Source organism: Sander vitreus, chromosome 8, assembly GCF_031162955.1.
Source record: "Sander vitreus isolate 19-12246 chromosome 8, sanVit1, whole genome shotgun sequence".
Lineage (NCBI taxonomy): Eukaryota > Metazoa > Chordata > Actinopteri > Perciformes > Percidae > Sander > Sander vitreus.
Genome location: NC_135862.1, coordinates 5,584,763 through 5,601,868, shown reverse-complemented (window position 1 = coordinate 5,601,868; position 17,106 = coordinate 5,584,763). Strand labels below are relative to the sequence as shown.

Here is a 17,106-nt window from a genome sequence, read left to right as displayed (position 1 = left end):
ATGTTTTAGCCCAGTATGTAAATAGCTGTTAATATTTAAAACCATGCCTATTTCTGCCTATTTCTATAAATAAGAATAATTAGACCTTATTTATTATTAGTTATTTTGTATGATTGTAAGGTTTGATGGTTAATGTATTGTTTTACTAGAAACATGAATGCACTCGTACTCAGCAAAAATAAACAAGGTTAATTTAAGAGGGAACATGAAAATTTTTTTTTAAGATCATTTTTTGGGCATTTTTAGGCCTTTTATTGACAGGACAGCTGAAGAAATGAAAGGGGAGAGAGAGGGGGAATGACATGCAGCAAAGGGCCACAGGCAGGAGTCGAACCTGCCCCCGCTGCGTCGAGGAGTAAACCTCCATATATGGGCGCCCGCTCTACCAACTGAGCTATCAGGGCGCCCGGGGAACACGATTTTAATCCCATGTCTTATATAGCGTATTGGTTTTAAATTAAATTATTTACAACATAAACCTATGCCAAATATATGTCGAAAATAACAAAATGTGAATCTACTAAATCATGGATTAATAAATTGCTATGAAAAGGGCAAAGTAAATAAAGATAATTCATTTATTAATTCATTAAACCGATAAACGTCTGTGTGGCGTTTATATAGAAACTGCGGCCCTTTCAGTGGACTTATCCACAGTCGTCAAGTCGCTGCAACCGGTGTTTTCCAAAGTAGCCCGTCAAATGAGCATGTCCTTGTCTGTGCAATCATTGCAATTCTTACTTTGTTTTGTCATCAATTATCTCTGAAGAACACTCTCCTCTCTCCACTCGGCAGGACACAACCTCTCAGCTGAGCGTGCGCACACACATTTATATAGAGCATGTGGGGGTGGGGCTGATAGATGATATGACCCCTCTGACATCTTAAATATGATTCTTTGTGTGTGTTTGTTTGGTGGCAGTTATGCAGAAGGCATGGAGAGAGAGAAACCCACAGGCTCGCATCTCTGCAGCACATGAAGCTCTGGAGCTCGAAGAGTGAGTTTACGTCCCTGTTTATTTTCCTCGTGTCCCAAAAGAAAAACTTAGAGAAAAGCCAGACAAAATAAACATAATTGTATTAAACGCAAATATTTTTTTCTTTCTTGTCCTTTTAATTATTTGGTGACCCCTCAGATTTATGTTGGGACCTGTTGGTGGGGTTAACTCCTTATTTTAAACTATAAAATTGCAGCAAAAAAAACTATCTCACAACCTTGATTTTATCCATAAATCCACAATGATAATGAACACTGTTTCTTTAAAGGAGAATTCCGGTCGATTTCAACAGGTAGCGCTGTTGTTTGTAAATTTGGAGTGCTGTCAGTGGCGAGAAAAAGTAAAACAATCGGTGTTGCCTACACCGTGTTATCCTCCTGCTAGCGTTAGCACCCAGGAGGCTGAAACAGGGCAAGTTTTAAACTGAAAATGAAAATGTGTTTAGCCTCTAAACATGCTCGAAATGTCATTACAAGTGCCTACCCATGTGAAGTGACTCCTTCAGAGGGAACACAGCAAATTTGACTGGAATATTGGATTGTATGAGTTTGACAATCGACTAGTGTGGACTTGACCGGAAAACAGGAAATAAACAGAGCTATGTGCACTGGCTGGATTAACACAACTTTTATGCCTTTCTGTCACATCTACTGCAGTCAGATTCGCTGTGTTCCCTCGGAAGGAATCACTGCACATGGGTAGGCACTTGGAATGACATTTCGAGCATGTTTAGAGGCTAAAAACACGTTTAAACTTGCCCTGTTTAAGCCTGTTGGGTGCTAACGCTAGCAGGGGGATAACACGGTGTAGGCAGCACCGATATTTTTCATTTTTTTTGCTACTGACAGCACTCCAAATTTCCAAACAACAGAGTTACGTGTTGAAATTGACCGGAATTCTCCTTTAAGGTCAATAGACTTCAATGTGATCTAATTTTAAAGGCTGGAAAGTTTTGTTGGTGGGAGGGATGCAATCCCATCCCAGATGGGCCCTTGGGTGCCTGCATCATTCATAGGGAAAGAGAACTTGTTTTCATGGCAGTGTAGGTTTATTTTTAGGAGCATCTGTAACTACAAAGGCACTGCAGAGGAATTGTGGCAGCGTCGTATGTTGCGTTCAGCTCCTATCAAGGCCGTGACAGCAGGTTGACTCGGAGGAAAAACGTCTTTGATCAGTGCTCTGTCAGATGCTGCTTAAAATACATGAGTCGTAAAAGCCGTTTTATCGCCCAGAGATGCCACGCTGTGTAGACAAACAAGGATGCCCTGTATTTTGATTTTGTTGGCAAATGAATGACTGTCTCCATTAGAATAAGATAATAAGTTAGTTTGTAATTTCCTGGTTAACAGATCCCGGTCCTCTCCTCCTCTCCTCTCCTCCTGTAGTTGCGCGACAGCATACATCCTGTTAGCAGAGGAAGAAGCTACAACCATCATGGAGGCTGAACGTTTGTTTAAACAGGCGCTTAAAGCTGGAGAGGGCTGCTATCGGCGCAGCCAACAGCTCCAACATCACGGTACACAGTATGAAGCCCAGCACAGTGAGTGGAAACAACTCCATCATGCTTCAAATTTCACTATATGGACAACAGTGGACTATAGAAGTGATCTGTATGTGTACCTTATGTGTTTGTGTGCCTCCACCAGGAAGAGACACCAATGTATTGGTGTACATAAAAAGAAGACTGGCCATGTGCTCCAGAAAGCTTGGCCGAACACGAGAAGCAGTTAAAATGATGAGAGATGTAAGTACACAGCCTGCCAGCACCACACACACACACACACACACACACACACACACACACACACACACACACACACACACACACACACACACACACACTCTCGCTCTCTCTCTCTCTCTCTCTCTCTCTCTCTCTCTCTCTCTCTCTCATTCTCTCTCTCATTCTCTCTCTCATTCACTCACTCACTCACTCTCAGTTAATACACACACTCTGTCTCTCTCTCTGTTACCACACACATTCTCTCTCTCTTTCAGTTAATACACTCTCTCTCTCTCTCTCACTCACACACACACACACACACACACACACACACACACACATGCACATGCACATGCACGCACGTTCTTTGATTGATGGAGTTTAACTAGTGACAGTGTACTGTAACTGCTTAATGCTGAAAAAAGCTCTTGTCTGCTGACTGTGCATGTGTCGCCCCCTGTCCGGTATTACATGTAACAACAGTTGTGTGTTTTCCAGTTAATGAAGGAGTTCCCTCTCCTCAGTATGTTCAACATCCATGAGAACCTGCTGGAGTCACTACTAGAGCTCCAGAACTACGCCGACGTCCAGGCCGTATTGGCCAAGTACGACGGTGAGGGACTCAAACATTGTTTTGTTTTGTAACTGAGAAACAAATGTAGTAAGGCAGAACTTCTGTAGAAAATGTTGTTTTCTAACTTAAATTAAGTTAATTTGCCAGAAAAAAAATGCTTAAAATCCAATTATATTGACAAAAGAAATGTTTGAAATGTCATGGATTTACTGAAAACTGCACATAATCACATCACATAAGTGATTTTGGAAATGTAAAAAGTACAACCGACACTTGACTACACCTACATATAGACATACAACATTGGTGTTTCCACACTGGTAAAGCTGTTACAGTATCTTTTATTCATCCATCGTAATGCTCCATACAATATTTCAGGCGTAGTGTTGGAGTCATGTTTATATCAGTGAAAAAAAGCAGATCACACTTAACTGTTGGATGAGTAAAAAATAAAAACTTGATAGCAAAACAACCCCAAAGCTATGAAACCCAAACTCATTATCTTCATTCACAAACTCCTCTGGGCGGCTTCTTAAACGCAGCACCTGTAATTCCAAACGTCTGCTATGTTAACGTCTGCTAAACATGTCTCTGTCCATGTCTGCTTTATGTCTCCACAGATATTAGCTTACCCAAATCTGCAACAATATGCTACACAGCAGCCTTGCTCAAAGCCAGGGCGGTATCGGACAAGTGAGTATCACTTTTCATCGTCTACAATGCTCAACTATTTAAGAGTTTAAAATAGAGCTGAAAATGGCCCGGGGAAGTGTTCAGTGTGAATGAGAGAACAGGGCTGGGTGCCGGTGTAGCAGTTATATTTTTCTCTTTGGTACAGGGCTGCCTGGAGGGTAGATCATTGTTATTGTGAGTGTTTCAGTCTCCGCTCACCCAGAGGTTCTGGGTTATTTATGACCGCAAAACATAATGGTGGTGCACAGATAAAACCATAGAAATACAGTGTTTCCTTTAGGGTTTTCTTTTAGCAGTGGGGGCAGGTCTGTCCCAACAACAACACACTTAGCTGCAAAACAAACATATTTATTCACCTTTATTCACACACAATGAGGCATATTTTCAGTTGTGATTGAACTGTATTTTTTGAGGGACTATAGGGCACTTAACATCTACAACAGGGCTACAAAAAACCATCTATGACCACATCTATAGACTATTTCCAATTTATATTATATTACACCGACTCACTTACCATTTTAATGTTTCCAGATGTTTAATATCAGGACGATGAGCTGCAAGAACTGACAAGTTGAACGTTGTCCAATTAGAACGGACCCACTGCGGTGACATTTTTGGTGGAGCCGTTCGTTTAATAGTCGACCCGGAAGAAAGCGAACATTTTGACAATAAACTACATCAACAAAACCGTATGTAGAGTTAAACTGGACGGGCCCAATAACCTCTGAATAGTTCTACTTGTTGTTAAATTGCAATGTGAGCGGCAGCCAACGGGGGGGTGCATTATGTCGGCAGGATCATTTAAAGGCAACCGCGACTACATTGTGCGTCTGCCCTATTTTTGATATCGTGGAGGCAGAAATTTTGCCACGGAGGGCCGCCACTACAAAATCAAAATAGAGGAAACACTGAAATAGCCTTTTGCTTTGCCCATTTATAGATACATGTATCTGCACACAGATTATTGATATTGCTTTTTATTGCTTCATCTTTTTGTTTATTTTTTTATGGTAATTGTAGTGTCAAAATTGATCGTGTAACTGTTAAATCTAACAAAAATCAAACAAAAAAAGCATGTATTGGTGATGTACTGGAGTATTCTGCTGCTCTGGCTCTCACATGTATGTTCATCCAAGTCTTTTTTTGAGAAACGGACACTGTTACACGCCATGGATTTATGTGATGTTCTTACACAGAGAAGCTAGTCGCTCTGCTGGATTTCAGTCTTTATTCGGCACTGTGGGAGTTATTTTTAAAATCACTTTGATCATATAGTGATGTGCAATCCCAATGAGATTACTGACAGGAGTGTGTGTGTGTGTGCGTGTGCGTGCAGATTTTCTCCAGAGGCAGCATCCAGGCGAGGGCTAAGCACAGCAGAGATGAACGCAGTAGAAGCCATCCACAGAGCGGTGGAGTTCAACCCTCACGTCCCCAAAGTGAGACTTACACACACACACACACACACACACACACACACACACACACACACACACACAAAAACAAAAACAAACACACACACACGTGATCACATGCTCATCACACAGCTACTGCCCAGTGAAATTGTTGAAATGTTTACATGAAACACGACCAATACTGATCCATATTTGAGTTTTTTTTTTATTTTTTATAAACACATAATCAATCATTTTTGATAAAGATAACTTTGGTTATATTAAGATACAATATGCATACTGGGCTGGACATTTTATGGAACACAAAATGATCAAACGGATCTTTGGCATTTCTGTACTGAAATTTACTTATCGGCCGAATCATGCGGCGATATAGATACTTTACTGGTTACTTTAGTTTATATTTTATATATGTTATATTTTATTGCTAATTTTGACTTGCACTATTTTATGTTTAGATTCCCTTTTTTATTTTTTTAACTTTTATATGTCTAATTGGCATTGTTGGAGGGAGCCTGAGACTTAAGATTCTCATTGCCAACGGCTGCTTCTCTGTCATTGTTGTGCTCATGATAAATAAAGAACTTGAACTTGGTATATGAGTGATAAGCTTAAATTGGCTGATAATAACAGACGTGCTGATGTACAGTATGGTTAAGGCTTTAGTTAATGTTGGGAGAAATGATTCAGAAGTCATGCACAAAACTCTAAAACAAAAACTGTTTTACTGAGCATAAAACAGCTCAGTACAACAGAAGCTACATAGTTAAAGAGAGAAAGTTAAGAGGAGTAGTGATGGTGGCTGTAAAACCTGTACACGTGTTAACAAACTCATACTTGTAATACTGTTGTATTAATACTGATAAGGGATGTAAATTCATCTGATTCATGATCAGGAACATTCCTGATGGATATTAACAATTATTACTGTTGAATAGCATTCATTGAGTAATGTTTTGTAGATGAATTGCAGCAAACTGAATTCATACTGAATCGGGGGGGGGGGAACCTTTAGATTTCTTTTCAAAAGACGGCTGCTGTGGGTACAGTGTTGGATTAATCAGATTGTAGTTGGGTTATTAGCGGTTTTCTTTTCTACACTCAGCTACACTTCATTTACCGTTTTTTTGTTGTTGTCAAATTCAGATTGACTGCTGTGTCTCTATCCTGTTCTTCATGCCTTTGTTCTCCTCCTCCTCAGTATCTGCTGGAGATGAAGAGTCTGATCCTTCCTCCAGAACACATCCTGAAGAGAGGGGACAGCGAGGCCATTGCCTACGCCTTCTTCCACCTGCAGCACTGGAAAAGGGTAGAGGGGGCGCTCAACCTGCTGCACTGCACCTGGGAGGGCAGTGAGTACACACACACACACACACACACACACACACACATTCACTCTCTCTCTCTCTCTCTCTCTCTCTCTTTCTCTCTCTCTGTTACCACACACACACACACACATGTTCTCTCTCTGTTAATACACACACTCTCTCTCTCTCTCTCTCTCTCTCTCTCTCTCTGTTACCACACACACACACACACACACACACACACGCACACACACACACACACACACACACACATTCTCTCTCAGTTAATCCACACTCTTTCTCTCTCTCTCTGTTATCACACACACATTCTCTCTCTCTCTCTCTCTCTCTCTCTCTCTCTCTCTCTCTCTCAGTTACACACGCACTCACTCACACACACATTCTCTCTCTCTCTATTCACTGGTAACCATTAAAGAAGTAATCCGCTGTCTCCAACCCTTTGTTAAAACTCTGTGTTTGTGTGTTTGTAGCGTTCAGAATGATCCCATATCCTCTGGAGAAGGGTCACCTGTTCTACCCTTACCCCATCTGCACAGAGACGGCCGACAGAGAGCTGCTACCCAGTAAGAGACGCCCTGACACACACACATTTGTACATGCACACAATATGTATTTATATAGTACAGCGCAAAAAATATGATCTGATTTGTCAGTTAAAAAAAGATGTAGTGCTTCAAATTCTCCTGTCTTACATAGGGCTGCATGATATGACGGAAATACGCGATAACATTGAAGATCGCGATAACAATATTACTCGTGATAATAAAACATATATTAAAGGGTACTCTGCCTTTCTGCTGCTTTCAGTATACTCCTTGTTGAATTAAGCAATATTACACAAGATTTTACTAGATTACACAAGGGTTTGCGCCGAGGTTCTTAAGCAACATTGAAGTGCCAATAATATGATGTTAAATTAAGACCTCTAGTTCAATATTGCGATTATACATACAACGGTGACCAACAACGTAAAAGTTACAATCAAACTGTTCGGAAGTATCGGATCAGAGCCGATATAGGCTTATTTTAACTGATCGTGGATCGGCATTTACACCGATTATCTTACTCCGATCATTTACATCAGCTTGTAGTGATCGCCTCCTTTAATCACATACGCCCTCCGCTACAGACACACAACCAAGATGGCGCGCAGCCACTCACCAGTGTCTGTCCAGAGAGTCTCTCGTAGCTTGCCATCCTTTGGCAACAAGTAAAAAAAGTCTCTTTCTTAGTCATCCGTTTTACAGAAGCGGATTACTTCAATTCTCCACTCTTCTTAACCATGCTTACAGGCTGTTATTCCCTGGAGCTGACATCTGAGTTAAAGAGAAGAAAATCAAAGATTGACTATTAAGCACAAGAGCGGGGGAATATTATTTTGGTTGTGGGTTTGCTGGGATCCTAGTCTTGGTTTGCCAGACCTTCCTCCACCGCTGTGTCTGGCTAGTCCACACAGCATTGGGAGATGGGAGAAAAACGTGCTCTGGTTTATTGGCATTTCTTTAAACCAATCACAATCGTCACGGGCGGCGCTAAGCTCCGCACAGAGCCAATGCAAAATAGCTTCGGGAAGTAACTTGTTTTGGTGGAACGTGTACGTTCAGAAGTTGTTTTAGAGAACTCAGATTGGACAGATAGAAATCCACCGGAGTTTAGAATTCCAACACAAAGAAAGCCTAAGGTAAAGGACATCGCCGAAAAGACATACATCCGGCGGAATTTCCTGCGCCACCGGAGCAATCCCGGAAGTGGAACGTGGAGGATATAGACTACTGGGATCCTAAAGAGAACTGTTTTGGTGTTGAGAGAAAAGACTTATTTGCTGCACTAAGTTATTATTATTATTATTAAGTATTAAGCTTAAGACCTATTTTAGTTACTTTGTTTACATAGTTATTTTTGTAAACAAAAAAATAAACGTGTGCAGCTGTATTATCTGAGCAAATACAAGTATCGGATTGGGACTCGATTTCGGCAGATATTCAATATTTAAAAAATCCCTAAAAGTGGATGAGGACATCCCTACAAACTGTTTTCATATTGTGGGGCAAATAAAAAAAGCAGTAGAGATGATTTCTAGTCCCTCTCTTTTTAGTCAGCCGGACAACTTAAGCTAACGTTAGCTTTCTTTTATTAAACAAGTTGAACTGAACACAAAGGGCACCAATAAAAAAAGAATGAAAGTTACATTTTAAAGTGCCTTTTTTATTTTTTTATTTTTTTTACACTGATAATCTCTTTCAACTAACTCAGAAAATCCCCAAACAATAATTTAAAACCAATTTCTCGTCATCACAGCTCCAGCCACCAGTTCCTCTCTGGCATTCGCACTTTTGTCTGCACTCATGTTGGCCCACTTTAATCATGCACCAGTCTAATAAACCTTACTCGCACGTGCGCAGATTCTGACCAATCAGTGGCGGCCTAACGGCAAGGGCTCTCTGTCTGATTGGCCAGAGAGTTAACAGCATGGCACGTATCAGACCACAGACAGAATGTAATACAGAAAACATCGCAGTCTTTCGCAGTCTGTTTATTGGGCAAGTTGACATCGGGATGACTATAAAAAAACGATGCCCTCGTTTTTGGCTAAAAGTTAAAAGTCTTGATAGCCTAGCCTTAATAAATAAATCTTGTGTATTAAAGTGTATTTCATGATTATATAATTGTAGTAACTAGTAGCCACAGCAGCAGCATCATTCAAAGAGACAAGTTGTAGGTTCTTAGTAGAAGCTACACGGTTGTGTGTGTGACGTTTTGATTTGAGCGTTTTGTGTATGTATGAGGATAATGTGGATTTGGTCTTGTCATTTAGAATAATGATGCTGATTTGAATGCCTGGCACAACAACTGAGTGGGTAAATCTGTCATTAATAATTGCGATGAGGGGACAAATTCCTTAACAGAGAGCTGATGCGGAGTGTGTGTCGTCGTGCTGTCTGCTCAGCAGCTCGTCTGTCTTCACACACAAACCTTCATTTGATTAAGTTGGCTCCCAGCCACCAGCAGCAACACACTGCTGTGCGAGTGTCTGTGTGTGGCTGGCTAGATGTATGTACACATACTGTAAACCCTCAATGTATTTAAATAATGGAATTGTTTTTCCACTGAATATTGCAAATATTCGGTTTTAACTAATTAGAAATAACTGTATAATAATTAAACATGACTGACCCATAAATGACACTGTAGCGATAGCAGTGTTTCTTTCCTCTGATGCAGGAGCAGTGTGGCTCTCATACTGACTGTATGTTTGGATCCTGTATAGAGCTGTACTGTATGTAGTAACCTGATCAGACATGTCTGTCTGCAGACATACAGAGGAAGAGTTTTGCAGTGAAGTTGTACGAAACCTGAAGTTTACATTTTTTATTCACTGCCGTTTTCTTTAGACTTTTTACAGTTTTTTACTGACTGACGCTATGGTACTATTCTCACAAGTATGTGGTAATATTTCACCACCTTAAGTACAAATAAACCAACAGATCATCAGAAAGTACCTCTTTTCCCAACTCTAAGTACATCTGACATTGACTGTGTACAAAACAAACCCATCTAGAACGACCACTTTCACATTGAAATACACTACGGTCATACAAAGTACATGCATAACTTTGGATAGGATTTTCTTCTCTATTGTTAAAATACTTTTTACTAACACTCTGCTCATTGTTTATAACTGATAGCGGAATATACTGTATATATGGTTGTTGTTTTTTGCCTGATACAGCCACCCTAAAGCATGATTCATGGTTCTGCGGAGGCTCCACGCAGAGCTTTCGCCGTGGCCTACGTAAGTGGCCTGAAGTTTATACTTGCGTGCGTTGGTGTGTGCGTCGATCTCTTTAAGAGAATATTAGGGCTGGCGTGTGTGTGTGTGTGTGTGTGGTAGAGCGGGTGAGAGAGTGACGGTGATTATCTTCGGAGCGAATAACAACTCTAGAGTTATAGTGAGAGAAACAAAGTGTCTCCCCTATTCTTTCTGACCACGGAGGGAAATCTGTAGCAGGAAAAGTTAACCCTCTCCTTGATTTCATGTTGTTCATGGAGAAGGAGAACCAGGAAATGAGCAGGGGGAAATGCAACGCTACCAAGCCACGGCGTGTAGTTACATTTTTCGAGAGGTGCACGTCAGGCTACAGCGTAGGGTCCGTCGTAGGGTCCGTGTCTCCACGCCGTAGATTTAATGCAGAAGCATAAATCACGTAGACTGGGTAAACCCAGCCCCTATTGGCGGGTTTAACACGATGACGATAGAGAAGCGGCGACAAGCAGCTTTTTGTTTACATTCAACATGGCAGCCACCGAAGCGCAGCAACCCATTGATACCGCTGTCGCTGCAAGTTTTCTCTGAAAACGGAACAGAAACTTGCCCTGGAACAATTCCTACAAAAGAAGGATGTGTTTGCCTTACTACTGACCAGCTTTGGTAAAAGCTAGCCCCGCTGGTGGCCAAAAGAATGGAGCTCAGCTCAATCCCTGTTGTTGCGGTCGTGTCACTGCTGGTCGCGCTGATTGGTTGAAGGACTATCCAATTGCGTACAGAGTCATTTGAACTATACCCCTTGATCACGCCTCTTGTGCAGTAGAAAATATAGAGCAGACTCCCCATAATGTTCAATCTTAAAAGATTGAGCTTGGCATGGTGATAGCCAGACTATAAATCAAGCTTAAGGTGTGAGATTTGTATGTGACCTCGGTGGGATTTGAACCCACAGCCTTAGTGTTGGCAATAGTAGTGCTCAAGAAAAAACTGTAACATATGATCAGAAAATCTTGCGATTATTATTATTTTTAGATTCACGTTTACAATCAAATGTTGAGTGGCCACTAGGGTTGGGTACCGAAACGCGGTTCCGACTTAAACGGTAGTAACGAGACCGAATAAGAACGAAAATTTCGGTGCCTCATTTCGGAGCCGGACTTTTTTTTTTTTCTCAAAAGCATCGCTGCACGGGACGCTACGTTACCGTTAGCTAGTAGCTGACACAATGGTTAAAATGCTGACAGCTTACGGTAAGCGGTGTAAAGTGTGACTGTATTTCCCTGTAGACGATTCCAGCACCGGGACGTAACAGTCTGACTGCAGCTGCCGTTGTCAGAAAAACAACACATACGGTGTGTTTACTTGAAACTCACCAGCCTTGGGGTGCATTCAAAGTTATTGTAAAATACCCTTTTCCCATCTGGTGCTTGTTTTTGTTGTTTACCAGCAATTTACTGGTGAAATAAGTAATTGTTATAAGTTATTGTTATTACATTATTAATAAATCATTTAATTGTGACCATATGGCCTTAGCAATAAACAAGCCGTTCTTAAATGTTGCCACCTGTCGTTTTGTGCTCCTTTTTTATATTTTATATTATATATATATATATATATATATATATATATATATATATATATATATATATATATATATTTCGGTTCAGGCACTGGCACCGTTTTAAAAGTATCATTTTAGCACCGGTATTGGAAAAAACCAAACGATACCCAACCCTAGTGGCTACCAAGTGTTACTCCAGAAAGGTAATGCATACATCATATGGATCTGGCTGCGCCTGTCTCTTTTCCTTGATTGGTTAATTTCGGGGGATTCTGGGTTTTTTCAATGGCAAGTATATGCCAGTCTTGTACATGGCGCTCTGAAGGGGTCAGATGGTCAGTTCACTTCAAGTTTAGGGTTTTTTTTTTTTTTGTGTCCACATCTTAAAAATTGAAACATTTCCTTAAAACATTCTGAACAATAAAGTTACCTGTCATTAAGAAAATGTAGAAACAGGGACTAAGAAATGTTTTTGTGTAAATGGTTGGTCAAAACACTAACCTGCGGTCACGAAAGTACAATTTTTAGATATATGTGAAATAAATGTATAAAACTAACTTTGTGTGTGTGTGTGTGTGTGTGTGTGTGTGTGTGTGTGTGTGTGTGTGTGTGTGTGTGTTTTTTGTCCCACGTGGAAGCAGTGTTTCACGAGGTGTCAGTCTACCCTAAGAAGGAGCTGCCCTTCTTCATCCTCTTCACAGCCGGTCTCTGCTCCTTCACTGCCATGCTGGCTCTGCTCACACACCAGTTCCCTGAACTCATGGGAGTGTTTGCTAAAGCTGTGAGTACACACACACACACACACACACACACACACACACACACACACACACACACACACACACACACACACACAGTAACTCGTTTGGAATGTTTTCAGCGAAGAAGAAATACAGAACTTTGATTTTTGCTGCCAAAAATCAATGAAAGTGAAATCTGTTGCTGTGGATGGTGTCCACAGAATGCATCTGATTGATTTGGTTAACCCTCTGACCTTCTCTCTAGCACAAAACCTTCCTCTTAACCTGTGCTCTGGTTGGCGACAAGGGATCTTAAAAGTTAATAGCCTCATTTCCATAAAATCTGCCGGATGGAATAATATATCTAGACCCCGTGACCTTTCTTTATGGGCCACCCTCAGGTTGCACACGTTCTAACCTAACAGTCAGACTGCTATGAAATATGCTCCACGGGGATATACTCATTTGGCCCTGGGACTTTTCCTTTTAAACTTTCTGTTTTGAAGTGTCGGCGCTCTACAACTGCAAAATAATCAGCTTGAATTATTTCACGTTTATCTTCTTTCTGTCTGTAATAATCCTTGTTCTTAGTTTCTTGCTCATTTTCTGATTCAATTTAGCATTTTTCAACTTTGACAGCCTTGAAGTAGATTCGTTGAATTGGCTCTTGAACTGGTTTTAAGAGCAACAGCTGATATGTTTCAGGTTGGTGTGAGCTGGTGGGCTGCTGCAGTCCCTCTTCTCAGACTGTATATCTGAAAGTCATTTAGTCACTGCCTGGCTTAGCCCACTTTAATCGTGTCATGAACACATGCGTTTCCACTGCGGCCTCACACCAACAGATAACCATGCTAAAGAGTTTAGAAGTTGTTCATTTCTGATGTTAAAAAGTCATCTGTATTCATAGCAGCCAGTGGAGGGCGCTGAGCCCCCCCCCTCTCCCTGCAGCGCTATGCTGCTCACCTGGAATGTGGGTGAGCTCATCCCCCCCACCCGAGGTGATGCTATCAGCAGATACCATCAACAGACACACAGGCCTGCTGCTCTCTCTGTATTGGTGCCAGGATCACTTACTGTATCAATCTATACATTCATCTGTAAACAGTATGTTAAGCAACTTTTTAATGTTTATCTTATTCCATTAAAAACAAAGAAATTGAGTTGCCATTTCACATAGCTAATATGAACTATTTAATGAGTGTAGCTGTTGTTGAGGACGTCATCTAAACTACCTGACTTGATCATAAAACCCAATCGCTCAGATCCTGGGTAGTAGAATACATCAGCTAAACACTTTCCTAAAGGGAAACGATGCACCAAGTGCATTTGTATTGTAAAAAAAAAAGGACCCTGCACATCCTCTGCACAGCCACACAGGAGATTTAACAACTCTTACACCTTTTATTGTTATTATTGACACACTGAGTTAGGTAATTCCCAGCACAGGTTCGCCCAACTAGATTAAATAATAATGTGGAAACACACCCTAGTGTCTGTATGTTGCATGTTGGTCCCGTTGTTGTGATTATGCTTAGTTGACAAATAGCAGAATGCAGTAATATAATCACTATATGTTGTTTAAATTGGCTCTGACTTACTTTTAAATTATGACTAAATTTATATTTTTATGTTCCAAGAATCTTCTTTTCGGTAGGGATGCACCGATCCAACTTCTCTCTTCTGATACCAATTTAAATATCAGCCAACCCAGTGCTGTCTTTAACATCTGTAGTCCTCATTGCATGGAACTAGCTGGGGTCGTTTTATGTAAGGTCAATCATGGCAAGGCTCTGCTGTGGAACTAAAAATGAGTGACTTTGATTTGTGACAACTGTGTGCGCATTGTGTGTTTATTTGCAAACTTCATACTGTAGCAGTCTGCTCTTGACGTTATGAGATATATTGTGTGCAACACTGACATTTTGTCCCGAAGGTGGCAAAAGCAGAAAGGTCGCATATTCCATCCTGCAGGTTGAATGGAAATGTGGATCGTAAGGTGGTCCCAACATGGCCGATACCCTGATCCACTTCATCTGGTGTATCAGAGCGCTGCGTCAGTACTTTTGGATTACAGGACGGTCTCTCCCCCTCCCGCGCCCTCCCGCACAGTTCAAACACACGGGACACACACCTTTACTTTGAAGTGCCCTTTGAAGCAGGAACAGAGATATGTGAGGCTGATCCATGCAGGTGGAGAGGAGACTCTTCATGGCTTTTATCTTCCATCTGACAAACCGGGAAGCTCTATGTCCCGCTGTTGCTCTGGTGGAGCCCCCATCACCCCTCGACCCCCACTCCCCTTCACCTCCTATTCACCGGTTGTTGCCAAAACACCAACCTGAGGACGAGGCCCGACAGCGAGCTGTTCTGCACTCACAGTAGCAGTCAGGCACAGACTGGAAATGTCATTTTAAGAATTGGGGATCAAATCTCCAAAAGCCACTGCTGCTGCTAGTTCCATGGTAGTTCAGGAGATAGTTAAGGTGTGAAATACATGAAAGAGTCCCTCAATAAAGCATCTATTCTTAGACTTAAAAAACAAAACTGAGAGAGTTCAGAAAATATATGCCTCTATCCGCAAAGACAGGACCATAAAAGCATCACTATGTTAATGGATGTTCATTTAGACCTCTTAGTAATGTTGGTAGGCTAATTTAGACTTAATAGACTATGTTACCTTCATTATGAGGCTCAACTATGTTTTGCAGCTCCAGACAGATTTCCTCTAATTTTTTTAGGGCCAAAAATGACTCTTTTGATAGTAAAGGATGCCGATTCCTGCTTTAATGGGAAGAATTGGATGCAGTGCACGCTATTGTGTTCGTTACATTTTTAAACGCTAAAGCGATTAGTTGATTAATCAATTAAATAATTGACAGAAAATGAATCCACAATTGAACAAAACAATCCTGACTAAAGGTCCACATACTGGCCTTTTCCAGAGCTTTCAACTGTACCACACTGTCTTCATCAGCAGATGGGACTAGGATCTGTTTATATGTGAGCTCAGTCGCTTTAAAGATTGTATCCTGAGCTCTTTCAGGACTCCTCGTCTCATGTTGGCTCAAAGTGAAATTTTAGAAAAAAATCTTTTTGAGTCTGACCATCTCAGCGCCACCTTTCCCGTTTCTTTTTTGGCTTTCCATCATTAGACTCACACGCTGTCTGTTAATGTTACCGATAGATTTCCAAACCTGACGAAGAAAAAAAGAGGTGTTCGATGGCTTTATGTCATAGGCCGACCAGCCCCTATATTTCTGAAAATCCTAGACATGGTTGTGACCGTCAGTGCTTTCTGATTAGCCTGTGTTTGTATTGAAATAAGAGGCTGCTGCGGCCCGCCGTACGGTGTGTATGTATATATGTATGTATATATATATATATATATATATATATATATAAGTGTGTGTGTGTGACTGTTGTTCTTTGTCTCCCTGTAGTTCCTCAGCACGCTGTTTGCTCCTCTGAACTTCATCATGGAGAAGGTGGAGAGCATCCTGCCGTCCAGCCTCTGGCACCAACTCACCCGCATCTGACCCAGACCGACCGGACTGGACCAGAATCAGACCCAGACCCAGGACCAGGACCAGGAGCCGACCTCCATCCAAGACATAAACAGCTGAACTGAAACCCAGAACGCTGCGTTGGGCTTGACTGACGCACCTTTGTGCCAAGATTAGCGAGTTCAAACCAAACTGAGGACGACGAGGGGAGGAGGCATGAAACAAAAAGGCAAAACAATGGAATCCAGAATTGGTTTTGACTTTATTTGATATGTTCGCATTTTTTGGGTTTTCAATCATTTAAAGCTGTTCTTTTGTTGTACAAAAAGAGGTGATCAATTGCCATCATTAAAAAAAAAAAGTGAAAAGACAAAAAAATACAATAAAGGACTTTTTGTGTATTGCTGCAAGCCGGCTTCTTCCCGCCATTTTGATTCCTGCTGTGTTTTAACGGCTGTAACGCCTTCGTCCAGAGTGAAGTCTGAGTACAGCCGACAGCATCTGGCACCGCTGCTCAGTTAAAGTACAAAACACACCCTGGTAGGTTTTTATTGTTTATCTGTGGAATCTTTTGCATATTTCTTTTATCTTCTGATGTGTGTTTTCATTCACAAACTTACCTGGATCCACCAGGCGCTGTTCTCTGAAATGATGCTGAGTGACGCGCTGATCTTAGTTTTGATTCCAAACTTGCATTTTGTATTTTAGACATAAACACAAAATATATTTTTAAGGACCAGTGGTTTTAGACTTAAAAGCCAATTTATATTATTCCATCCAACGCATGTATACTTATCAAAGA

At 41.2% G+C, this 17,106-nt stretch overlaps 1 protein-coding gene across 9 annotated transcripts in view; it reads left to right on the top strand.

Moving 5' to 3' along the window:
• The window catches only part of LOC144521858 (suppressor of tumorigenicity 7 protein homolog), a 66,061-nt gene extending 49,035 nt beyond the window's left edge, over positions 1–17,026 (top strand). For 3 of the 9 annotated variants that reach the window (XM_078256487.1, XM_078256491.1, XM_078256492.1), the window contains 10 exons: positions 923–998; positions 2,348–2,538; positions 2,645–2,742; positions 3,205–3,334; positions 3,916–3,988; positions 5,328–5,430; positions 6,608–6,758; positions 7,205–7,297; positions 12,700–12,842; positions 16,242–17,026. In XM_078256487.1, the coding sequence (XP_078112613.1) occupies positions 923–998; positions 2,348–2,538; positions 2,645–2,742; positions 3,205–3,334; positions 3,916–3,988; positions 5,328–5,430; positions 6,608–6,758; positions 7,205–7,297; positions 12,700–12,842; positions 16,242–16,337 (1,154 nt within the window). In that variant the 3' untranslated portion in view covers positions 16,338–17,026. The remainder of the gene's footprint in view (positions 1–922; positions 999–2,347; positions 2,539–2,644; positions 2,743–3,204; positions 3,335–3,915; positions 3,989–5,327; positions 5,431–6,607; positions 6,759–7,204; positions 7,298–12,699; positions 12,843–16,241) is intronic. The other 6 variants (XM_078256488.1, XM_078256493.1, XM_078256490.1 and 3 more) reach the window with 6 other exon arrangements.
• Positions 17,027–17,106: the final 80 nt, after the last annotated feature.